The sequence below is a fragment of the Bos grunniens genome, chromosome 26 (assembly GCF_055505025.1).
Source record: "Bos grunniens cultivar Pamir isolate PY7600 chromosome 26, Bosgru_T2T1.0, whole genome shotgun sequence".
NCBI classification, from domain to species: Eukaryota; Metazoa; Chordata; class Mammalia; order Artiodactyla; family Bovidae; genus Bos; species Bos grunniens.
This window is the reverse complement of record NC_141190.1, coordinates 33,296,468-33,323,443: the sequence shown is the minus strand read 5'-3', so window position 1 is coordinate 33,323,443 and position 26,976 is coordinate 33,296,468. Positions and strand designations below refer to the sequence as shown.

At 44.4% G+C, this 26,976-nt stretch overlaps 1 protein-coding gene across 50 annotated transcripts in view; it reads right to left on the bottom strand.

Annotated features, from left to right (window-relative positions):
- TCF7L2 (transcription factor 7 like 2) overlaps positions 1-26,976 on the bottom strand; it is a 202,300-nt gene that overhangs the window by 112,041 nt on the left and 63,283 nt on the right. For 45 of the 50 annotated variants that reach the window (XM_086377126.1, XM_086377150.1, XM_086377129.1 and 42 more), the window contains one exon: positions 11,511-11,612. In XM_086377126.1, the coding sequence (XP_086233252.1) occupies positions 11,511-11,612 (102 nt within the window). Of the gene's footprint in view, positions 1-11,510; positions 11,613-13,038; positions 13,126-26,976 lie in introns of all 50 variants that reach the window. The other 5 variants (XM_086377122.1, XM_086377124.1, XM_086377123.1 and 2 more) reach the window with 1 other exon arrangement.

Below are 26,976 nucleotides of genomic sequence, written 5' to 3'. Positions count from 1 at the left end.
TGGCATCCAAATGGGAGTCCAATCAGGCACTCGGGGGAGAGAGCCCAGGCTAGACAAAGAATCTGGATAACTCTCTAAATGTGGTCATTTCTGCCCATGGAATCCTGAACAACTCCACTCACTCACAGGATTTTCACATCCGGATCTTCTCAGGTGGCTCAGTGGTAAAGAATCTGCCTGCCAATGGAGAAGACCTGGGTTCAGGGCATGGGTTGGGAAGATTCCCCTCAGATCAGATCAGATCAGATCAGTTGCTCAGTCATGTCTGACTCTTTGCGACCCCATGAATTGCAGCACGCCAGGCCTCCCTGTCCATCACCAACTCCCGGAGTTCACTGAGACTCACGTCCATCGAGTCAGTGATGCCAGTCAGCCATCTCATCCTCTGTCGTCCCCTTCTCCTCCTGCCCCCAATCCCTCCCAGCATAGAGGACGAAATGACAACCCACTCCAGTACTCTTGACTGAAGAATCCCATGGACAGAGGAGCCTGGCGGGATCCAGTCCGTGGGGACCCAAAGAGCTGGACACGACTAAGCTCACATGCCAGCAGCACAAGCAAAATGGACAGAATAATAAACTTTCCCATCCAGACCCCCCTAGGGTCCCTCCTTCCCTCGTTTCCAAGAACACTCCAAGGGATAATTCTGAAATCCAAGCGTTAAATTTTTATTAACTGATTAAAAGAGATGAAAATCTGACTTGCAAGCCATTAACAAGCCAATCAGAAAATCACTTCACATACCCAACGTTGTTGAAAATACTCATTTCCCATAATATATCATCGAGTCTTAGATTTCACAAGCTCTCTCTTAAAAAATTCAGGCATCTTAGAATAGGATTCCTGAGGACCAGTCAGTTTAAACAAGATTGGAAAGAGACAAAACCCTCCAAGCCCAACGTTCCGGAGCTTCCGTGTAAATCACGTTTACATAAACACTAGTGGGGTGATGACACAGGCTCAGCTGCAAGTCAGAAGGTATTAGGGTGGATTCTCAAGTAAGAAAGTAGACACGTGGGCAAGCCCCGGTGCTACAACGATGCACCGCGAAGGTAACAGTAAAGGCACACTTGTTCCTGACAAATCAACCCCTGTCCCTCACCAGAAATTAGTGTTCTGCTTAATTAATGAAGCATCACAAAACAAGGGGAGAGAGACACCTGCAAAGAAATAAAATCATGGGGTTCCTTGACTTCAGGAAACTTACAATCTGGTTGAAGAAGCAAGCCCGTGCATAGCGTGAATCAGCCAGACAAGAAAGGACAAGCAGGACAGGACTGGGGCCAAACGCACACTTCTGTGTTATTTACTGGAAACATAAACATAGGCAGATCCATGAGTGGAGCTCGAAGTACATCCACGTTAATTTAAAGCAGGCTCCCACGCTGGGTAAACAGAGCAGGTACTGAAACTAAAACAACTTTCCAAAATATGCACCCATCTTGGCCCTGAAGAGCCAAGAAGAATTCTCCAGTCAAGCTCGCTTTAGGGACTCTTGCAGTTTCCAAACACCCAGAGGAATCAAGAACCTGCCCTGAAGAAACTGAATGCATAACCCAGAGCTTCCCTAAACCTCTTTCAGGAGGGAACCTTTTTCCTAGCAACTTTATTAACACTCGGTGACACAAACGTCAGGAAACACTAGCCCAGAGCTGCCAGAGTTTTTCGCCCGAGCACAACTCACAGCATTTGGAAATGGTTGCAACTGATTAGAGGCTGCCAGCCTCTGCCACACTCCCTGTGGACTGATCTTAAACAGGGAGACAAATGGCATTTCTAAAAAGGAGGTATGTTTTCCCAGAAACACAATCCAGGATGATATTCTTAACAAGTTCATATACAGCATCAAAAATACTATCTTTGCCTAATAATATGCTATTAACAAAAGAGAAAAAAAAGTTTGATGATCTGACTTTGTTATTGTTGTTGTTTAATTGCTAAGTTGTGTCTGACTCTTTGCCACCCCATGGACTGCAGCCTGCCAGGCTTCCCCATTGTTCACTATCTCCCAGAGTTTTCTCAAAGTCAAAAAAAGAGCTACTAAAATGTAAAAGACTACAATTCTTTGGGTTTGTAAAAGTATACTCCAAAACCTCTAAAAATAGCCCTAAATGTGCTTCATATATTGTGGGGGGCTAAAAAAGTGTTTCTATAATTATCTAAAATGAATATATGTCATTCTGTACAACCATGATAACATCAGCTGACTTTAAAACCTACTAGCTATATAAGAAGCAATCATTTTTGTTTGCTCATTTTGAAAGTGAGAGGCCTTAGGGAGGTTGACTTGGGCTGGGCTGGCTAGGTCTCTTTTCTGTAGCAATATGGAATAAGGGCATATCCTTCCCAGGAAGCCTGAACTTTTGCTTTTGCTTAATTCCCCAGAGACAATAAAATCATTCTGATCATGGTCAATCTAACTCTCACACTCTGAGGATGGTTATTAACACTGAGACCTGGCGGGAAGACATTTGTGGCTACATATCAAGAAATGTTTTAAACTTTTGTTCTCTTGTAACTATATTCCTAGCAATTTATCCTAAGAAAATAATACAGGATGGGGGTGGGGAGGGGAGGGGGCCACACAAAGATGTTCATCACAGGTTTATTTAGAATAACCAAAACAAAAGGAGATAAAGACCCAAAAATATGGCATTGATTAAACTAAATAGGGATACAATCATAGTATGGGCTATTATGTGGTCATTAAAAATCCTTAAGAATTTTAATGACATGAAGATGTGCTTAAGCAATTTTCATTTTAAATAAATCCAAGGTTGAAAATACTGAGCACTACTATGAGCTCAAGAATGTTAAAAACAAATATTAATACACTCGGAAAAGTCTAGAAGGAAACATACCAAATATACCAAACAATTCGTAATGTAACATCAGACTGGCAAGATTAGGGGTTATTTTCCAAAGTGTTTACAACGAACATAAATTTTATGAATGAGGAAAGCTATACTTAACAATTATTGTCACTTATTTTAGAGGTAGGGTTTTTCTCAATCAAAAATGTGTCGTTTTCATACTTAAAACATTAAGAGAAGTCACTGAAGACGTGAGTCACCATGGAGGACAATCTTGAGCAAACTTGGTGATGAGGGAAGGATGTTTCAGCGTTAGCACCTTAGTCTTAGGATGGATTGGTGGAAGAAGCTTGAGCGGAGCTGAACAGCAAAACACAAATCAAGTCTGAGCACTTCAAGGACAGAGACTTCAGTGCAATACGGAGACAGACCTCTGAGTCCATTTTCTACCGAAGCAAACGGTCTGCATCAGAAGATAGCCAGGTGCCCCATCTCTGTGTCTGAAAACAGCACGGCTGGCAGAGGGACTTCTGAGTGGTGATTAAACAACAGAAGGGACAGCACTGGGTGACATGCCTTGTGATCTGAAGGTTGTGAAACTCTGTAACTCTGTGATTCTAATCTGAAGAGGATACAACCGAGCTTACACAATCCTTCTTGGTAGAATATTTCCATTGCCATAGTGGTCAGCTGCCACACCATGAACCCAAACCTCAAAACTTCAGAATTCCTCACCGTAGAGTATTTTCTGGAAGGAGATAGGAAGCTTAGACTTCTAACCACAGACTGTTACGGACCATCTTGGGGTTTACTCCACTCCCTCCCTTTAAACCACACCTGATCCAATCTACCACTTCTTCCCCAAAACAAAGATAACTTGGTCGCCTGGTTCTCAATATTAGCTCCTCATAGCGTTCCTTATAAAAAAAAAAAAATACTAATATTTGTACAGGGCTCACCGGCTTGCTTTATACGCTTAGACAAAACACATACCTTTAATCGTGGTTCTGTGAAATGGGAAAGTTCTGACTCAGCTGCTGCTAGGAAACACATCTTAAGTATTCTAGAAAGTCTGGTTGAGTCACAGAGAAATGGACTTATTTAAAAAAAAAAAAAAAGAGGGAAGTGTATACACAGTGGAGGAAGAGGAGACAGCACAGGGAAGGGCTTCCAGGAAGTGAGCACAGTTCACCCTCTCTCCTGAAGTTCACCTGCCCCCGGAGCATCCGCCCTCCTTTCCCACAACGTGTCAGTGAGTCCTCTGCAGCAGCCACACCCAGAAACCAAATCCTTCGCCAAGCTCGTGGCCCACTCTCCAGTGAAGCTACCGGGTCTCCTTGAACAAGCCTGCCCGGGCCAGCGGGTGCTCCACCGGTGCTTCCCTGGCAGCGCTCTGCACGCGCACTGTGTCCCTCTGACCTTTCTCAGCGCCTCCGGGGTCAGTGGAGTTAAGATGATGGCGTGCTCTGGAGCTAGTCCGCCTTATCTCACAACCTGACTCCCACAGTTGGGCAAATACTTCACCTCCCTGTACTGAGTTCTTTCTCTGTAAAGTGGGGATAATGCAATTTCTGAAAATCACCTGGAACAATGTCTGGCACGAAGGAAACGTCCCAGACTTACTTGCTATCATTGTTATCATCGTTCATCACTGACTCCACTTTCTACATCTAGAATAGTTTTTCCCCCACACAGTGGGCAATCACGAAATATTTGCAGGATCCATGAATATGAGCCAGTGATTGAATCAATGGTAAACACAAAAACCAAGAGAAAGACCAATTAGAGCTACTTATCTAAATTCTGGAGAAGGAAAGCGAGACGTCTCCACCCTTCCATAAATACATTCTGAATAAATGGAAATCTAAATTTAATAGATAATCAACATTACTCTTGATGTCAATTTAATCCATTAAATTTGAATTGTAGATTAAGTTTGAAGTGCTCTCATTTCATATTGCCACACTGCTCTGTGGGGTCAGGAAACCTGGTATCTTAATCTCTCTAAAAAAGACAACTCAGGGAAATCCCCAGCGGTCCAGTGGCTAGAACTTGGAGCTTCCTCTACCATGGCCTAGATTCAACCTCTGATCAGAGAACTGAGATCCTGCCAGATGTGCAGTGTGGCCAAAAAAAAAAAAAAAACACAACTCACTCAACTCTACTTCATTTTAAAAGGAGACATTTTCCCAAAGAAGGTATGTGAAATATACCAATAGGTACACAAAAAGATGCTCAACATCCCTAATTAGAGAGATATAAATCAAAACGACAAAGAATTACCTCCTCGTATCTGTTAGAACAGCTGTCAGCAAAAGACAAGAGAAAACAAGTTTTGGTTAGGATATGGGAAAAAAAAGAATGTTCTATATTGTTAGTAGGAATGTAAATTGGTGCAGCCATTATGGAAAACAGCACAGACAGTCCTCAAAAAAATTAAAACTGGAACTACCTTATGATCCAGCAACCTACTTCTGGGCTTCCCTGGAGGCTCAGCTGGTAAAGAATCCACCTGCAATGCGGAAGACCTGGGTTTGATTCCTGGGCTGGGAAGATCCCCTGGAGAAGGGAATGGTTACCCACTCCAGTATTCTGGCCTGGAGAATTCCATGGACTGTATAGTCCATGAGGTCGCAAAAAGTCAGACATGACTGAACAACTTTCACTTCACTTCACTTCTGGGTATATATCCAAAAGAAACAAAAACAGGATCTCCAAGAGACATGTACACGCCCTCGTTCACTGCAGTGTGATTCACAAGAGCCAAGATAAGGAAACAAGCTACGTGTCCATCAACAGACCAACAGATAAAGAAAATGTATTACATACACCAAGTGGAAAAGCATTCAGCCATAAGAAGGAAATTCTGCCATTTGTGACAGCATGGAGGGACCTTGAAGGCATTACACTAAGTCAGACAAAGACAAGCACCGCATCAGTTCAGTCGCTCAGTCGTGTCTGACCCTGTGTGACCCGTGGACTGCAGCACACCAAACCTCCCTGTCCATCACCAACTCCTGGAGCTTGCTCATACTCATGTCCATCGAGTCAGTGATGCCAGCCATCCAACCATCTCATCCTCTGTTGTCCCCTTCTCCTCCAGCCTTCAATCTCTCCCAGCATCAGGGTCTTTTCCAATGAGTCAGTTCTTCACATTGGGTGGCCAAAGTATTGGAGTTTCAGCATCAGTCCTCACAAATGAATATTCAGTTCTGATTTCCTTTAGGATTGACTGGCTGGATATCCTTGCAGTCCAAGGGACTCTCAAGAGTTATCTCATGGTATCGCTTACAAGTGAAATCTTAAGAAAAAACCACACAGAGAGTCCACCAGGGACCCAGGGGTTATGGAAAATGGCGAGATGCTGGTCAAAGAGTACAGACTTCTAGTTATAAAAAGAATAAGTTCTGGAAGCCTAATGTATAGCATGATGATTATAATTTTTGACAATACTATATCATGTACTTGAAAGTTGCTAAAAGACAGTAGATCTTAAATATTCTTACCACAAAAGAGAAATGGTATTTATGTAATGGGATGCAGTTTTAGCAACAGAAATAGTCATTTTACAACATATAAGTGTATCAAATCAACACACTGTACACCTCAAATTTATACAACATTATATGTTGATGGTATCTCAATAAAGTTGTAATAAAATTTTTTTAATTAAAGACAACTCTTCCACCCCAAACCTTCTCCCCACCCAGTATTTCCCATTCAGCAAATGGCATCTCCACCCACCCACCTTTGACCCTCTTTTCTCCCCTCACTGACAGCATCTGATCCATCCCTCAGTTCTACTGACAGCCCCTCCCTCCAAATCTGTCCGCTTCACCTTCCCCATGGGCAGCAGTGTAACCCGAGCCAAAACCTTCCATGATTTCACAAGGGCAGTTGGGATGAAATATCAAATTGTCACCGCATCTAACCCAAGTCACTGTCTCCATGCCCCAAGGACCAGCAGCCATTGTAGCTGGCATCCTGCTTCTCTCACAGCCAGCCTCTCTCTTCTTTAGGACCTTCAAACATGTTTTATCTTCTGCCTGGAATATTTTCTCACCTCCCATCCCTTCTCTCATACCTTCACCTGGTCAACTCCAACTGATCCTTCAAATCACATGTTAAATGCCACTTTCTCAGGGGACAGTCCTGGCCTGTTAATCCTCACCAGCTTCTCAGTGGACATCCCAGCTCCTTGATCATATACCCTCACAGGCCTGGTAACCCCTCACAGCACCCAACACAGAGCCTCCCACCCAGGCAGGGGCTGCGACAGTTCTGCTGGACTTGTGTCCAGGACAGAGCCTCCTACCACATAGCGACTGCCGCCCAGCATCCGACAGCACCAAGTAACACAGCAAAACACCCGTGTGTACTTAATAACGAAGAGGATGCTCTCCAAGTTATTGGTTGTTATTAACTGCTGCAACTCAGTACCCCCGCACCCCATGCCCAAATTCTTCAGAAACAACAACGAAAGACTCAGCACGCCCTCTGAGCTGAAAACTCTCAACTCAAACGGCAGACACCCTGTCTGAAGCCCTACCATCAGGCTATATTTCATAAGAGCCTTCCCGCTCTCTTTCAGCATTTAAGCAATAACAACAACAAAATAAAAGAAGTACACACTCCAGTCTGGCGGGCTCTGCTCTTTGGGATTCAGGCAGCTTTCTCATCCCACGCCTCCATGCTCATTACACAACAAAACACATAAGACCCAGAACCGCTAGAAATACACCCCAAGGTAAAAACTCCACGTCTACTTCAAAAGGAAACCCCCAAGACACAATGGTAGGAGCTTCTGAAGCCTTTTGCCATTTTGTAAGATACATACTATACCAAAATATCACAATTTGGGGTACCGAATCTTTTTTTGCTGGGTACAAAGGAAGTTAAAGTCTTTGTATAGCAAAGACACCTGGGGTGGTGTCCAGAGAGGGGCTCCTCACAGGGGCCCTGGGGGTGGGTTGGCCAAGACTCAAACGCCACCACTTAGCACAGCTGCCTGGCACTCATTTTGGAAGAAGGAATTTAAAAAAGAGCAAAGAATTAAAAATATAAACACCACAGAGAAAGAAACAGGAGCAAGTTCTACAAATCAGAATATGGGGAAGCTGAGGAAAGGAGAGGATCCTGGCTCTTGTGACTTTAGAAAGTTCATGAATTTCTGTGGGAGTAAGGAAGAAGAGAAATCCAAGGGAGAGGGAGAGAGAGACATCTTTTGTATAAATTCCTATTTTTTGGACAGTCAAAAAAAAATTTAAAAACCATCACCCTTGGGGGATCATTTCTACTCTATTTTGAGCATAGAGTAGGAGCCATCAGATTATAATAAACAAGATGCTGTATTGGGGGCTTGCTTCTTCATATAAACATTATTCAATCAATTGAACTCCACTTGTGAAGAACATTCATTCTACACATCCTTTTTTTTTTTTTTTTTTACAATGTGGTAACCCACATACCACATGAGAAAAAAATCCAATCAGATTAAAATATGCCAACAAAACGTTTTAAATTCCCATCTGAAAATTCTACCCCCATGAGTACTACAGCAAGTTATTTTCCTAGCAACCTGTGATAGCTATAGTCCCTAATGATTAGTAACAAACGCTGAACGAACACTTCTCTAGTTTCAAAATAAAAACATTAGAAATAATTATGAAACAGCCTGGCACCAAAATTACAATAAATCCAAATTTCGGAGAAATTAGGAAGCAATCCTCAGACAATTATTTTGAAACTGGTCTGATGAAACACTGTGATGTGACAAACTTTTATTTCAAGAGAAAGAAAAACAAGAAAGTAAGGAAGAGCCCAGTGTCTGGAGAAAAGCTAGCATTCATCAGAGAATCTGATGGAGAACCAGAGTCTCCTGGCCAATGCTGAGTTATACAAAGACCCAAATGATACATCGGCCACGATCCAGAATGCTCCCTGTATAAATACAGACACACCGTACCTGCCAAGCTGGTTTGGGCTGACATGATGCACTGCGTTCAATGAAAAGGTGATCATAAGTTTATACTCCCAAGGTACACGACTCCTCAAGCCCCCGAAACTATACGTGATCCGGAGGTCAACAACTTCCAGACTTTCTTCCCCCTACCTTTTCATTCTCCTTCTACTAACTTCCTCCCCACCCCCAATATCTCTTCCTCCTCAGTCCTGGTGTCACATGAAGACTGCAGAAATCCACAATGACAGAGCTGACTCATAAACTAAAGACACCATTCCAAGGCCACGAGCATTAAGTATTTCATTCGGTTTCCTTTTTGCCCGAGTTCATGGCTTTTCTCCTCTCTTCAGCTCCCAAAGCCCACTCTTCACCACCAACCCACTATATAACCTCTATGCAGGGTCGCTCCTAGGTCCCCAGGAGCAGAGAACAGAAGATCGGATTACAGCTGCAGCTTCTTTCGACAAGGGTCTCCCTCAGAAGGGTGGGGTGGGCTCCACAGTGATTGCTATGGTCAACATGCCTCCTAAGCCACAGCAAAGGAAAAAGAAACCCAAGTCCCTTCACTGCGCCCCTTGCCAAAATCCACATCGGCTCTGCAAAAATGTTTTACCAGCTCCTCGGATTGTTAACTCATACACATGAAAACAAAGTGCCTAGGGCCTAAGTTGTGGCAACTGCTCCTATGGGATCTGGGGAGTCAGAGGGACAGAGGGAAGGAGGGCAATCATTGAAATCCTCTCTCCCAAAGGACAGACCCCACTCCTGCACGTGGCTAACACATGGACCTCCAGGTCATACCCACCAGGGGGCTGCAGCCCCTCTGGATCACTTCTAAGAAATGAGTCTTCTCAACAGACTCAAAGAGAGAAACACCTCCAAGAGATTTTAAAGACAGCGTCCTCCTTTCCTACACTTCCCACCCCATCCCAAAAAGAAATGGGTGACTTCTGCCCAGCACTTCTAAAAGCAGAAAAATAAATTTCAAACCTAGACCCCCATTGGGAAATTCAGGGAGGCAGGAAGAGTGAAACAGACTGGCTTCCTCACTGTACCCTCAAGACTTGTAAAACAATCTTTGTGTATTGTTAAAATATGGGTTTTTTTTTTCATGGCATTCATTTTTCTGGGAGAAACCTGCATGAGAACCCCAAGCCAACTTCTTTATGCCTATGACACTGTCTTTGACAGTGAGCCAATTTAGAGAAAGCAAAACAGAACAAGTCACAGAGAGTTACTTTTGACTCCCTTAGGAGGGAACAGTCCACTAGGCCCCAAAAAGAGAGCTGAGAACTGGGCCCAGTTCCTACTCTGGCCGCTAACACAGCGTGTGACGTTGGGCAATTCACTTAAGGCATCTCTGGACCCGTTTCCTTTTCTGAGAGTAGGTAGGACCTAGCTGATCTAAGGTTACTTCCAGCCCTGAAATCTCAGCATTGTACGAGCATGTGTGATTATGAGCATCTGTTTTATCGAGGGACTGGAGGAAGGAGGAAGCTTCTGGGAAATGTCAACCTTCTTTCTACATGCCTCATTTATAATATAAGAATTCGTAAGACCTTTTCACAAACGACTCAAAGAAGTGGTTTTACCGAAATCAATTATTTTGTGAGATATATACACATACCATATGTATATTTAATATTCATATAACAGAGGCAAAACTCCTTAAATAATATATGCTCAATTATAACAAGTTACAAAATAAGGAGGCAGTTAGCCTGAAATTTGACACAATGTATCTTAAGATTTTTCTACTTAAGAAAATTATTTTGCCATTTTTAGAAATTAAAAGTAACACAGAGGCAAAATATATTAATGGATAACATTTTGTGATACTTAAATAAAATATACATGAATTGTTTCATGCTCTGCATAATTCTACCTGTCATGAATTCATTATAAAAATGTATCTTCCATTAATTATTTCAAAAGTATGAAGTCCAGCTCACGATAGGAATATATAGAAGAAAATACTCTAATAAGGCTGAGTTATCTTCTCAAGAGGTTAATTTATAAACTCCACTTTCAGAGTCTACAAAATCCTGAGAAAGTGCATTAAAAATATATGTAGACACATACTTTAGGTTGTAGTCTCTTGGCAGTACAAACAAATGTTTTCTGTGTTAAACCCACACACTTTCAAAGCCATGGATGTACACATTAAATTTAATTTAAGCCTTTCCAAGTTCATTTGTACTCTACGTTTCCAATCAATCAGCCCAGATGAAATCTTTCTGATATCAGTCTAGATTATTCCTTTCCAATAATTAGGATAAATTGGTGAGTATGTTGGGGGTAGGGGATGAGGGGAATAAGACTGGAAAGTCTCAAATTCAGGATTTCCCTTTTGAGTTTCCTAATTCTCTGCAACTCACCTCCCCTAAATGACTTTTTCAGCAAAGACTTGGGTACATTTTTTAAGTTGCTTCAATCCCTTTTCCAATCTTCCCCACACCATGGTGATTGTGCCCTATTAACTGGAACCCACAAAGCTAGATTCTAACCCAATAGTAGGTGAAAAAGGTAGCGGGAACATTTCCAGCTAGATACCAATCATTAAGGTCCAATAGCAAAAAAACTAGTGCCTTCTAGATACAAACCATATCCAAGAATATGCCCCCAAAGAACTATTTTTAACAAAAGAGAAAGTGATAAACAAGGTCTGTTATCAACAAACGAACATTTCATCTCCCCACAATAAAAGAAGCAAACATCTCTGTAAGGTCACTTACAACGATGTGGGCTGGCGACGGAGAGCGAGCATCCTTGAGGGCTTGTCTGCTCTGGAGGGTTCCCGCCTGGACATCAAGCAGTGGCCATTTCATCTGAAGATACTGGAGATAGCAAACAAAATGAACATGGAAAATGATTTTAGAAAAGAAATGTGACACAGCTACCCCAAGAGTCTTAGGACACATGACACACAGATCAGAAACTGCAAAACTTAAAAATATGCAAATAAAGACACCAAAAAAAGCGAAAGCAAGCAAATCAGGGGAACAAGGACAACAGAAGAGTCATGCAACACTGACAGGTTCCTCCTTGGAGTTCACGTTCACCAGGTACATGCGAGGAGCATCGATGTTATTAGCAATTAGTTTTGTCTTTGTACTCAAACTAGATATCACTGATACTACCTCATTTGGAGAAAACCAATGGGGAGAGGGGAGAGGGGAGAAAGGAGACCCCTCTTCTAAAGAAATAAAGCTAATGAAGTCTCAAGCCATGGATACCCTACTCAGTCGTTTAGTTGCATGCAACTCTTTGCAACCCCATGGACTGTGTAGCCTTCCAGGCTCTTCTGCCCATGGAATGGAATTTTCCAGGCAAGAATACTGGTGTGGGCTGCCATTTCCTACTCCAACGAATCTTCCCGACCCAGGGATCAAACCCGAGTCTCTTATGTCTCCTACATTGGTAGGCAGGTTCTTTACTACTAGCGTCACCTGCAAAGCAAACAGATGTGCCCAAGGAGACCATCAATTCCAAATCTGCTCTTTCAACAACCTTCATTTCTAAAATGCCATCATCCTTCACCTTCAAGAAAGCTGAGTATATATGTGTAGCTGTTCTTTACTAGAAGTTACTCGAGTCAGGTGAGCGAGCATGGAATTCCTCATCCAATTCCCAGCTTGTAAAACAAAAAGTATTTCTCCATTAAGAGATGCACAGACAGGGCACAATGCAATTTCTACATTCACAAAAGGTCAAAGAAATTCTTAAATAACACATGTCTTACCACATAGAGAAAAACAAAGGTATACCCAAATAGGCCCTTCTCTATCCTTCCCTGAGATAGAAAATGAACACATGACATTAGAGCAGGAGCACTGCTTCTGTCCAAAGTGACACCTCACCTTTCAGAGAACAACCACGTGATCCCGCTCCCCATCGTGCACATGGGGAAACCTGAAGGGAGGCAGCCTGTCTAGTCACAGAGATATTTAACACATATGTAAGCAACTTGCAGGCATCTGACTTTTGTTGATGATTTTACATCAGTTTCACTTCACAAACAAGCAAAACTTAAAGACACGAAGCTAAGGTTTTTAACAAGGACGTCCACACTAGCCTTTGTACCTCCAAAGGTCAATTGGTGAAGGCGCCATCTTGGTCTTTCCAGAGGCTAGTTTTATTACTAATTCTACAGAAACTTTTACTTGAGCAACACAGATTAAAGCTTGTCTCATGCACAGACTTCCTGCGAAGCATCATGTGTTTCCTCAGAGAGCCTAGGCTCACGTGAGGGGGCCAACTCACCACAGGTAAGTCAGGACAGAACGTGGCGAGGCTCTGACAGGGACTCGGGGAAGGTGGCCAGGGAATGCCAGGAGAGAAGGCGCATTTCTGAGGAAAGAGACTGGGGTGAGGAAGACTGAACAGAGGAGGTCTTGTCAACTCAGAACGACTCGGACAGGAAGAAAAACGGACAGCAAAGGGAAGTCCAGAAAGAAAGAAGGGTTTGCTCCACTCCCATGTGGGATGTTAGAGCCAAAACTATCCACAAGCTTTTCCATGGGTTCCTCAAATACATGACTGTTCCAGCAAATTAAAACCAAATTTGGTGATACCTAAAGCTGGAAGACCTAGCCCGGGAGCTACCTGCCAAACTGAATTGTCATTTACCCAGCCTAGATCTAGACGGAGTTGGAGCAACTTCTGCCACTTCAGGACTTTCACCTAGAAGCCGCCTGTGGTGAGGAAATTTGGTTACTGGTTCTGGTAACTCACCACAAGACCTTCCGGTGTCTCATCTATAACTGAAGTTGTCAACTGTGCAGGGAGTGGGTGAGGGGCTGTCGCAAGCACCAAGGAACTTCTAGGATTCTGGGCCCCTAGACAGGAAATGTCAGCAGGCACACCCCGCCCAGTGACCCTTCTAATTAAACCATTTCCAAACATTTGTCCGGAAGCAACATCATCCCAAATTAAGAGCCACTGAAGTAAATGTTTCCATGGTCTCCCTCAGCCCTATAACCCGAGCCAGCGGGCTATGGGAGTCTCTTCTGCCTGGTCTCACCCTTACTTCTTCCCATTCTCACTTGCCACATAAATATATGGGCCTCATTGGTCAAAACCACTCAATAGAGTCATTTCCTTGAGGCCAACCAAAATGGACATCTGCCAACACTCACCTCTTCATCACATAAAAGCCTGTGAAGAAAAATGCCAAGCCAAGTCGCCACACACCTCCACCTCCCTCTGCCTCAGTTGAGAGGGTTGGATTCACAGATGAGTTTTTGGCCATCTGCAAAAACTGATCTGATTGTATCCAAATACCAGCTCCCCAGATTGAGGAAATTTAGGCTTTGTTGGAGGTGACAGGCCAGCCCTAAGGACCCCACCCAAGAATGATCATACCCATAATGCAATATTAATACGGAGACTTATAATTCTTACTTTACATAAAAGCTTCATTGTGTGCCACATCCAATCTCCGCAGGCTACCTGCACCACATATTTTTATGAGCCTACATTTCAGCGCTCCGAGCCTACAATACACATAATTTTCAATTATGTTAGGGCAGCCCAGGATCACTGCCTATATAACATTACTGGTTAGAGGAAATGAGACTCGGCCCTGCTGCCCAGAGAGAGCTAACCAGATCCAGATGGTGGGGAAGACAGCCCGGTCCTGCCGAGGCTAGCCACTCTGCAGTGACAGCCCCAACCTCTCGATCCCGCTGTAACTCGATCCCACAGAATGGCTGGGTCCCCACGAGGCTGTGCCCATCCCCTGGGCCTTGACTGGCACTCAGGCTGACCAGGTTCCTTTTGGGGAAACTAAGTATGAAGCCAGGAGTTTTTAAAGGAAGTTATTAACCTCCTGCAAAAGTGATGGGTTTCCCAGGTTCCTTCATCTTCTACAATTGGTCCTTATTAATAGGGAAAATAAATAAATAAAGGGAAGAAAAAGGAAATTAGGTACTATTATAGCCTCGAGGAAAATCTTTTCCTTCCTGGAGACATGAAGCAGCAGGAAATTCTATTCTGTTGGGTCCTAAAGGAAGAGCTGAAGGGGGAGTCATCTGAGACTGGCGGAAGGGCTGGATCGCCACGCCACGTTTTCCCAACAGTTCAACTTCGGTTTTATATCCTTTTGGGGAAGGGAAAAAAAAGTTCCCACCATCCCACTATAAAAACAACACTGGGCTCCAGGCTCCCTTCCTTCTGGGCTGCTCAACGTGGAAATTATGAATTGCCTACAAAAACATTAAACTTTTCAACAAACTGCAATCAAACGGGGCTGTGGGAATTCCTGCATTGAAAACTGTTGAAATGGAGTCTACTCGACTTTCATTTTGTAAAAATAAATAAATAAGTAAATAGGGCCATCTTGGCTTAAGCATTTCATCCTTTGTTTAATAATAATGTTCTGGTCATGGCCCATTAGGGTTTCCCGCCTGCCCCCTGCCATCACATTTTATGACATATCTCAGGGAGCAAGCTTTGGACCTGTGGGCAAAGTCTTGAATATATATACACACCACCAATAGCCTGAAAGGAATCGAGGTGGTTTAAAGACTTGCTAAATTATCAGCAAAAAAGAAAAGAAAAAGGTACACAGCTCTAATTTCTCCTCGTCCACCCTCCCCAATAAAAAAGGGAAAGCAAAGGCAAATGGGGAAGGTCTCCAAGATCAAAAGCTACCTCCAGTATCTATGTTCCTGGTGATGAGTAGGTACTCAAGTGGGCCTGATAGGGTCTGCTTCCAAAAAGGCATCCCCATCCCCATGAGTCCCAATTCCATGACAAGGATGGCAAGGAGAGGCTACTTTCCTCACTCCCTTCCACTGATGGACGGGCACACAGAGATCACCCCTTATTTGTTCAAGGCAAGGTTGGCAAACTTCTTCTGTAAAGGAGTGTGTGTGTGTGTGCACGCACGCACTCAGTCATGTCCAGCTCTTTGCGACCCCCTGGACTGTAGCCTGCTAGGCTCTTCTGTCCATGGAATTGCCAGGCAAGAATACTGGAGTGGGTGGCCATTTCCTCCTCCAGGGGATCTTCCTGACCCAGGGATTGAACCTGGGTCTCTTGTGTCTCTGGCATTAGCAGGCGGATTCTTTACCACTGCACCACCTGGGAAGCCCTCTCCTATAAAGGGCGTGATGGTAAATATCTTAAACTTTGTAGCTAGACTCTGCTGTTGTAGAGGCACAAAAGCCACTACAGGCAATAATACATGTATGTGCTATGTCACGGCTGTGTTCCAACAAAGCTTTGTTTATAGACGCCGACATGTGTACGTACTGTGATTTTCCTGGGTCAGGAAATATTATTCTCCTTTTAATCTTTTTCAACCATTTAAAAATAATGAAAACTGTTCTCAGCTCACAGGCTGTACAAAAGCAGGTGGCAGGCAGGACAGCTTTCTCCCATGGGCTGCAGTTTGCCATCCCTAGCTTAGGGGCTGAGTGTGCAGATACCTGAATCATGTCAGACGGAACACATTCCTTCACTGGGTCTTAAAGGCAGACAGGCACACGCCACCACATAGAGAAAAGCACGTTCAGTGGCTCAAAAGCAATGTTGTGGATGAAGCGTCACTGGCAGACTCAAGTTGGAGGGGAAAAGGCTTGGAAAAGCATCTGAGCTCTCTGGCTGTGACTCCCAGTCACAAGGTCCAACCACTAGACCACAGTCTCAACGGGAAGAACCATCCCTCTTCCAAAATGGAAGTCTGAAAAGGCCTGAGCAATTCTGACTGGAAAAGGTCCACGTGTCCAAATGTTCTCGCCCAGTTCCCAGGAGACCCTGGCGACGCATCACATGTCAGGAGTCACCACATAAGAACACGGGGCAGAAATCCCACAGGTCAGGGTGCCGTGCCCTGGCAGCTTTGGGATCAACTCTCAAGGTTCAGATGCTCCTCTCCTGCAGATCTTCCATGCATCACAACGCTGGAATTGAGCCCCCGCTGTGCCAACCCCTTCTGCCACCAAGAGACGGCATCAGTCCCTGGCTTGGGCAAAATGCAGGATTCAGCGTGGGAAAGGAGCACCGTGAACCTGGACAGATTGTTCAACGGAGATGAAGCCAGTCTCTTTTTGGAAAACAGTCCTTCCCAGAGAAGGACTATCATCCAGAAAAGGGCTTGATTTTTACATTTTGAAGTCCTTGCTCCCCTCTCCTGGCCTGATATGCATTCTTTACCTAAATACAAAAATCAACCACAACAAAACAGCCTCTTCAATCCAAGCCTTTTCTCAGTAGGGGTGCTTTTTCCTAGGAAAATCCATTTTACAAGAATTCAAATTAATTGGAAACCATCCTCATGGCAAATTTGGACTGCGAGGTCTTCCTCACTCACTCATGCCAGAAAGCTGTACATGTTGTGTTTCTTATAAAATGGAAAGTCAATACTCTGCCTAAACACCCCACGCTGAGAGCACTGCCAGCCACAGCCTGTGACATGCAAGTTCACTCAACCCTCCTCCCCTGTAAGGCAACCTGCTCCCACCTACCCCCTGCAGGCTCATCAGGGACCAGACCAACTCTACGACAAAACTTCGCTCTAGAAGGGAAAAAACAATGATTATGTTCTCATCAATGAACTTTACAAAATAAAGGCTGGTGGCTCAGATGGTAAAGAGTCTGCCTGCAATGCAGGAGACCAGGGTTCAGTCCCTGGGTCAGGAAGATCCCCCGGAGAAGGAAATGGCAACCCACTCCAGTATTCTTGCCTGGAGAATTCCATGGACAGAGGAGCCTGGCAGGCTACAGTCCATGGGGTTGCAAAGAGTTGGACACGATTGAACAACTAACACAACACACCAGAAGCCACTTGTCCTAAGAGGGAAACAGGAAAACAGTGAGACCATAGAAAGTCAAATATTAATGCTGATGGCACAGACACACTTCTCCAGGAGCTCGTATCGTGAGGATCACCCCTAACACACATCCACAAAATTAGGTCTGTTAAGGAACAGGCTCGGCTGTCACTCCCTAAACCTATTTCATTTCTCAAAACTGGAAGACGGAAAATCCAGCCATCTTCTCTCAATAAGCAATTTTGCCCTGGGGATCATGAAACCCCAATTTATCCAGCATGGTTAACATATATGAATCTGTGATTAATTTCATACTCTAGCCCACCCTCATACTGGTACCAACAGGTTTCCAAAAGTCAACAGTGATTATATATACCTAACAGTGGGAACGATGTGAGACTATTTCAGAAGGCTTCAAATCCTGCAGGATCCTTGAGAGCCACTATTATAAAATTGGTCTACTTAATAACGCAGATGCAGAGGGTATAGGAGATTAGGCTGTTTTGTCCTAGTTCGTTAAAACAAAGTCTAAGAATTTCTTCTTTTGAAAACCCACAGAGAACCTAAGATAGAGGTTCTATTTAAAGAGGCATTATTTGCCTATGAAGCGTAACAGCACAGAAGAAAATTCAGGAACACTTGATTTCTACTGGTTGGGAATTAACATAAGTGAGTATATACTATAGTTAGCTAGGAAAAGAAAACCAAAGATCTCAGAAGGCTGGGTGTATTCTGAATTTGGAAAAGGAAAAAAGCTAAAAAAAAGTTCAATAAGAAGATTGACTTTCTTTTTTCTTTTTTTCTCCCCCTACCTTTCTCAATGACACGGACATAAAGGAACTTTGAAATGTTTCCCTTAAAGTCACAACCCCATTTCTCAACATAAAAACAATATGGGGGAAAGGGCCAGGGGCCGGGGAAGAAAAGAGTGATCAAGGCATTTGGGCAAAACAATTTAATAGCTCCAGCTCTATGGGCTGGTTGTTATATTTTCTTTATTTGAAGTATAGTTGATTCACAAGGGTGCGTTAGTTTCTGGTATACAGCAAAGGGATTCAGTTATATATGTGTGTGTGTGTGTGTGTGTGTGTGTGTATTCTTTTTGAGTTATATATGTGTGTGTGTGTGTATATATATACTTTCTCAGATTCTTTCCCATTATAGTTTATTGTTAAGATATTGAATATAGTTCCCTGTGCTATATAGTAAATCCTTACTGCTTATCTATTTTATATATAGTGGTGTATATTTGCACATCCCAAACTCCTAATTTATCCCTTTCCCCCCTTCCCTGTTGGTAACTATAAATTTGTTTTCTATGTCTATGAGTCTATTTCTGTCTCATAAATAGGTTCATTTGTATCATTTTTCTAGATTTCATAAAAAAGTGATATCATATGATATCTGTCTTTCTCTGACTCACTTCACTTAGTATGATAATCCCTAGGCAGATAAGATTCTTTAAATAAAATCCTTACTGTTAAACGCTTTGCTCCTAATCATAATAACTAAAGGGTCCATATTAATAGCATCACTTGACATTCAGAGAGTATTCAGAGTTCATAACCATACTCGTAACAATTCTTTGAAATAAATTACCAGGAAGTTACAACCAACATTTGACAAGGAGGGCACAAGGGCCAGCAGAGCAGCCCCGGCCTGCCCAAGGTGCCTAGGTCAACTGGTAGCCTTGCAACACACAGGGTTCCAGGTCACCAAGATGTTTCAACCACATCCCGACCTATCTTTCAACTCCCCTCTACCTTCCTTGGGTTTCTTATCACCTGTGAGGCATCCTCACCTGAACTCTAACCAGGGATCAGCATCCCAAAGGGTACAGCTAAGGGAACATCTCAAGGTGTCCCCAAAGGGATAAACGAACCTCTGCCATTTACCATCTTTCTTCTCCCCCATAGGTCGCTGGGCAAACATTCAACTATATTCCTCCAAGGGCACCAAAAAATTATTTCCACAAGAGTTCCTGAGGCCACAGATGGTAATGGAGAAACAAAGCTAAACAAGCAAATAAATAACAAAGAAACAAAATCCAATAACCAAAACTTGGGATTGCCTGCTTTGAACCTCTCCAACTATTCAGCTTAGGACCCTAAGATATTTTTGCACTTAGCAACAGTGATTTTGCAGAGAGGTTATGGGCTAGCGGCTCATGGAAGTACAAGTAGCTCATGGAAGCACAAGGCTGTCACCAGGACCTTCTTCTCAAACCCAGATGGGCCCCTGGGGCAGGGGCGAGGCCTCCCTTCCACTTTCCAGAAAAAGTCAATCTGAAAAATATGACTGTGTGCTCCTAGGAGTCACACATTGGGATAAAGAGTCTGGAAACCTACTTTCCAGACCCAGCTCTGCCGCTAGTTGGGCCATCATTCCAATTTCACTTCTTCACTGGGTAACCTCTTCCCCACTCTGGGCCTAAGTCTACAGCAGGAAATTGAGGAACATGACCCCCAAAATCCCTTCTGTGGATTCCTACAGCATTCACAAAGCACATGCTCAGTGTACAATGTGGACTACATATTCTAAGGCCTAGAAAAGCTGTCTAAGATCCAGCCAATGAAACAAGAAGCTAATGAGCAGCACAAGGATGAACACAAGAAAGGTAAGTACGAACATCATGAAAAAAGATTTAGTTCTTGATGGTGACATGATCCCTGGTTCATATACCATGCTGGTTTGTTTAGAAACTTTTCTCCTGACCCACTCCAGACCTGCTTAATCAAACCATCTGGGGGAGACCCAGGAGTCTGTATTTGCATTTTCCCAGCTTGCCAAGTGACTCTGGTCATCAGTCATTAGCATAAATTACCAGTTCTGTACAGTGTCGATAAAGCGCTCGTAAGTGTATGCAGATTCCACCTTCCCTTCCAAAGACTCTTGTAAACATCTAAAGTGATTGTCACTACATCTTTTTTAAGCGGTCAAAGCAGATAATCTCCAAATCCGTTTTAAAAGAAAGTGAGGTAGAGAGAAATTAAGTGACTTCATCATGCACGTACTAGGGATTCTGAACCAGAATGTAATGTTTGGGTATTTTCAGGCCAGAACTCAAAATGAGACTTGAGTAGAATGGGCAATGGGTGACCCAGGGGAGGGCACAGTGGGGAAAAGGGGTACAGCCCCCCACTTCTACACAGAGACCAGTGGGAAACCAGCCTGAGAGAGACAGGGCATCACTCTTAGGACCAAAAGTTCCCACCAAGACCATCTATGTTACAATCTCCAACCAGCTTCAAGACTGAGTTCCCCACAAAAAGAGCCATGAGTTCCAAGAAATGTCAGCCCTGCTATAAGCACTCAAGTCTCTGAGCCGTGGGTCAGAGGACACGAAGCCACTGGAAAAACATGAGAGGAGAAGCCCTGGTCCTCAGACTCCGGGTTGCCCGGACTTCAGCATCAAGACAGGCAGCTCATTCCCCACAGCCTCCAGATGGTGGCTGACAAACGACAAAGGCTCACGTGTCCATGGAGGGACCTCACACTGAGAGAAAAACTAGAGACGACATACCTTTAGACAGAGAAACGTTTACAGTCTTTCTCAATTGCAAGCCACCACATTTTTATTACTGTTTCTTATAAAAAGGCCAAGTAGTCCTGTTGACTGGAATGTCCTAGTTACCGCCTGCTCCCTTACAAGCACGAGGTGGATGCAGGCAAGGACCAGGAAAATAAGTCGGAAGTCCCATACTTGGACCCAGAGCAGATGAGGGTCCAAGCATGGGCATCAAGAGAACTCAGAATATGGAGCACGTTGAGCTAAAAGGCCGCCCCAAGCCTCAGCTGATGGATGGATAAGTAAAACGTGGTATATCCATACAGTGGAATATTACTTGGCAACAAACAGGAATAAATACTGACTCATGCTACAGCATGGATGACCCTTGAAAACACGCTAACTTAAAGAAGGCAGACAAACAATGTCACATATGGTATGATTCCTTCTATATGAACTATCTACAACAGGCAAATCCATAGGGACAGAGAGTAAGTTAGTGACTGTCGGGCAGTACAGGTACACAGGACAAGGGGGTGACTGCTAGTGGGTACAGAGTTTCTTTTGGGGGCAATGAGAATGTTCTGGAAATAAACAGTGATGACATTGGCACAGTCTTGTGAATATACTAAAACCCACTCAACTGTATACTTTAAATGAGTAAATTTTACAGTATATGAATTAGATCTCAATTTTTCTAATTACAAAAAAAAAAAAAAAAGTACCAAGTCACTTGACAGTTTTCACATTCATTTCAGAGACCAGCGGGGCAGGAGAGAACAGACACATTTACACACACTCCACCCATAATGCCTAAGAATGAACCGAAAAACAGGTGAACCTATACTTTAAAAAAACAAAAATCGTATCTTCCAAAGTTCTGTGGGACTCACAATTTCCAAATGTGATTTTGGTTGGTGTCAAACCCTGGAGGAGGGACTGTTACAATGGCAGGTGAACAAGACTCCATGAGCGCCGTATCACCCTGAGTTAGACACCCTGGACTAGAACAGCCTGGGAGAGAAGAACAGTACTGTGTGCTCTTTCAAGGCTTGTGGCTAAAATCAAACAGAGGAGAGCAGTTGAGTCAACAGAACCACAGGGAGTTCAGAGACCTGAATCCTGCCGTCCATTCTCCGCTAGCCCCGATGAGGCAGGTCACTGAAGCTCCACACCCAGTTTCTTCATTTAAAAAAATGGACGTGGAATTGCGGCCTAAAATCTCCTGACAGACTTCCTCATCGGCTTTCTTCCTCATCAGCTTTCAGAACTCAAAGGGTAAATGGTGTAAACCAAGTAAAAGAGTTAACATAAAATTCAAGAGAGTTCAGATTCGTTATTTTTCCCCCTACCTGCACCAGGGATTTAAAAGTCATTAGTTACAGGTCTACCATGGAAACTGGTAAGAGACAGAGCCATCAGATCACCCTTGAGAGGTAGGAAGCCAGAGAGTAACAGGGTCTTGGTGACCTGGAAGGGTTATTTTAAATGCATGCATGATCAGATCACAGCAGATATTAAAATGAAGAACGCTGAAAAATTCCTTCCTTTCTCCCTGGCCGAGAGCTCTCAAGACTTGGGTTTTTCTGATTAGGGCCTTCTCCCTATAATTCCACATTTCTTGACGATAAGAACATCGAAAGTCCTGGCAACCAATTAAGGTGCTTTAGTCAAGTTCACGTAGGAACCAAATGCAAGACAGACCTCCGCTCCCATCTTCAAACTCCAACTGAAACCCTGAAGCAGCCTGCGTTTCCTTTTTATTTTTTTCCCCCTGTCACATTTGAAAGAGGTCGGTGGCTCCAGCAAGGTCTCCCTGTCCAAATTTTTATTGTCCGATTCTAGCTGTGACAAGCATGTGGAGAGGCTTCGTAACGCGACACTCAGGAAGCCGAAAGGTCAAGCAAGGGCGCTGGTTCGTTTTGCCAGGGGAGGAACGAACCCCCAAGCCAGGGGGCGAGATTTAGTGAGGCTGACCTTCTGGAGGCCCCCCGACCCCCCTGCACACAAGTCTTGCTGCCTCAGCCAGACGCGGCCTGCCACTCAAGTATCATCTTGCTGTAACAAATTACTCCTAACCCAGGATTACGGCTCTTTCCAGATCCCTCCTAGAGAGCAAGGAAATAAACATTCTCTCCCAGGACTCAGCCCCAGTTGTTTCTCCTGTTGGTAATCCCCGTCTCTATTTGCTGCTCCTACAAGCCAGCGTCTGGGAGGTCTGCGAGACCATTCCGGCCCACTCTCCTTTCAGACACCGGCTGAATGTCTCAATTGTCCATTAGGCGCGGCGAAAGATGAAGGCGGGCTTTCTGTCCGGAGAAGCCTCACACAATAGTTCCCTTTGCCCACACACTTCTCGTCCGCAGGCGGACTCCACTGGCCGGAGCCCAGTCACTCAGGGAAGTCCACACCCCACATTCCTCACAGGGACGAGTGAGGACAGGTCGCCATCAAGCCACTCGGCTCAGCTCCGCAGCATCACAGAGAAAGATGTGGGGCTGCTCCCACCCCCGGGGACAGCATACCACTGGGGGGGTGGGTAGGTTCAATATGGGGGGTGGGGGAAGAAAGATCTAGAAGGAAGAGGCAGGAGAGTAGGCTTCAGGCAGGAGAAACTGTCTCCGATCCCAGCCCATGGCTTCCTCTAATAAACCACCAGGAGGTATTTTGAGGGCAACCACCTCATTCAGGGAAGGAAATACAGTTGTCCGCTTCCAGAGGCTCCCGTGGGACACCAGAACAGTCCAGCCACTCGGGACACGGCGGGCTGTTGCGTGTTTTTAATTGTATACAAAGACCAGAACATGCCAAGAGGCTGAGCGAGCAGAACAATGGATGTTATCATCAAAGTGGGTGATTGGAAGGGACAGGATCTCGGGGTTGTTTGACAGGGACGTTCTCCCTGGAGAGACACAAGGATTGACGCACTCTGAGCTGGGAGAGAAACTTTACAGAATAACCCAAAGGCACTGAAGGGACAGACATACCTCCATGAAAACTTTAGACAGCAACAGAGAAAGATAAGCACCACATGATACCATTTCTATGTGGAATATTAAAAAAAAAAATGACACAAATGTACTTATCCACCAAACAGAAACAGACTTTGAAAACTAACTTAATGGTTACCAAAGGAGAAAGGCAGGAGGAGAGATCAATCAGGAGTTTGGGATTAACATATACACACTGCTATATATAAAAACAGAGCATCAAGGACCCACTGTATATAGCACAGGGAACTCTACTCGGTATTCCGTAATAACCTACATGGGAAAAGAATCTGAAAAAGAATGGATATGTAAACCTGTAGCCCAATCACTCTGCCATACACCTGAAATTAACACAACGCTGTAAATCAGTGATAGGATAAAAACTAAATTTTAAAAAGAATCCAGACAACAAAACAAATTCTTGTTCCCAAAAAAAAAAAGGAACACAAGGCAAAGAAATGGAGTCAGACGACACAAGGCTCTATGAGTCGAGCGCCACCTTCACCCTCCCGTGTGTATGCCCAAGCCGACCACCTCCCCTTGCCCAACAGGGCCACTGTGCGTCTCTAAACCAACTTGTTCTTTGCTTTTGTGGTTTTAGGCTTTAAAAGAACTTGGCTGGGGAAGGAGCAGTAACGATCTAAGCTAACCACTTAGCTCATTAGTATGTCATCTGGACAGGCAAAATCAATTCCAACAGCATCAAGTTTGGTTATTCCCTCCCCCAAAGGTCTGCACTATTAATAGCAAGAAAGTTTCCCAGGCTTCAGTTTATTTGTAATCCCAACCAGCCCTGACCACAGAACCTGGCCATCTCCACTTTGAGAGCTCCCAGAAATCTGGGAGGAGAAACTTCAGGTCTCAGTCTTTGACAGCAGCGCAAAGATGTGGGAGGCAGCTGAACTTAAGAGATTTCAGGTCAAAGAGGACTTCATCTCCGAAAAAGGGCCGGGTAGTCAAGGCAAGGTACTAAGTACTGTCTCTCTACCCATCTGACAGCGTCTGTGTGCTCTCTTCTAGCTTGAGCTGACCCTAGGGATAGAGGTCACCCCTCCTTCTCCCCATTGTGGAGTCAGCTGACAGAAGCTTCTAGAAGAAGCAGTTTGGTTCAAAACAAACCTAAAACCTCACTAACTCAGACCAACAGAGAGCTGGAATGCCTGGTTTCAAATCCAGGATCTGGAGCTTAGTACTTTTAGGATCTTGGACAAATGGCTTCACCTCTCTCAGCTTCCCGACCCCCGCCTGCAAAGTGAGGACAATGACACGGGAACAGCAAGACGCCTCCCTCTTAGGCTGGGTATGAGTGGTCATGCACCCCTGTAAACTACACCTTCCTGATGTGCGTGATAGGAGGCCAGTGGGGTTTGAGTTCATGGAGAGAGCAATCTCACTGCAGGGAGTAAAAGAGACGCGTGAGTTTTATGCAATGAATGCAGGGAGTCAACAGAGGCTGGTCGCGTTGGGAGCCTGACAAACAGACCAGCTGATAATGACACGCCATTGCTGTCCACACGCAAACGGAAAGTAAGAAACTGTTCATTCGAGTATTTAAAATATATCGGTCTTCCTGCCTTTATGTATCCTGGCAAAGGGCTTTGCCTTGAGAATTCCACTGCGCTGTCTCAATTACCCGACGCCCAAATGAGGGGAAGCCAAGCTCACGAGACCCCGCTGAGTGTCTCCTCAGGTACAGGTGATGTCCAGTCATCCGCCTGAAAGGCCTACGGGAGTCCACCCAACTCGCTCTGCAGACACCGGGGTCACTAAGTGAATCACACGATGCCACCACTGAAGAGGAAAACATGACTCCAGCAAATTCTCTTGAGTGGCAGTCCACACCATGGCTTTAATGTCAAAGGACCCCAGGAGCCTTGTTCTTGCCTCCACTAAGTCTCCTTGCTCCCCTTCCTCTGGACCATTGAGCCCCCACTGGGTTCATCGAATCTACTACTGTGAGGACTTAGAGCTGCAAAACAGGGGTCGTGGGGGCTGCGTGCTCTCAGACCAAGTTTCTAGATCACATCCAGAAGCAGCTCAGACCTGGGTTCAAACCCCAGCTCTGTAACTCCGTTCAACTCACCAGAGTATGCATAGAGTGCCCAATATGGGCCAAGTGCTGACACTCAAAGAAAATTTGAGTTCTTTTAAAAAAAGATACCATAGCAAACCATCTAAGTAGGGTGAGCTTGGGCAAATCATTTCACCACTCTGAGCATTAGTTTTCTCATCTGTAAAATGGGAATATACACAAAAGCCATCTCCCAAGTTCCCAGGAGGATCAAATGCTTGGCACAGTGCCTGGCATGCTTAGTAAATGCTATAATATCATTAGCAAGCAATAATATTGCTATTAACATGATCAGTATCAACAGAATAAAACTCCTGGAGCCATTGCACAATTTCAAACCATCCAAAAAAGTAAATCCTCAGATACTATCTTAAACTTAAAGGGAAATGAACACTTAGCTCAAAGTAAAGCAAACTAACCGAAAACACCCCTAGTTAACCAGCCTCACCTCTCCAGATTATTCCCACACCCATCCTTCAATTCATTCACTCCCAGCCTTCTGGTCAAGTGGAATTTTCCTGTTACCGCGTTTGGTCTTCTGCATGTCTGGTCTCCAACCGGGTATACCAAAGCTCAGCTGCAGGCCTGGTGTTCTAAGCCACTGCATCTCTTCCCTCTAACTGACCCTCAGACTTAAAGAGAGTTCTTAAATGTCTGCAACCTCAGCAGAATTCTGATTCTTCCCTTTCATGCTCTGCAAACAGCAGACACATAAGGCACAAGCTGGCCCACAGAACAGGGGGCTGCCATGCACTAGGGTCAGACCCAGCAGCTGCTGCTCCAGGGCTACTAAGAAACCACACGAAATCATCACCCAAAGAGGTTTTACAATGTGGGTATGAAAGAAAAATGACT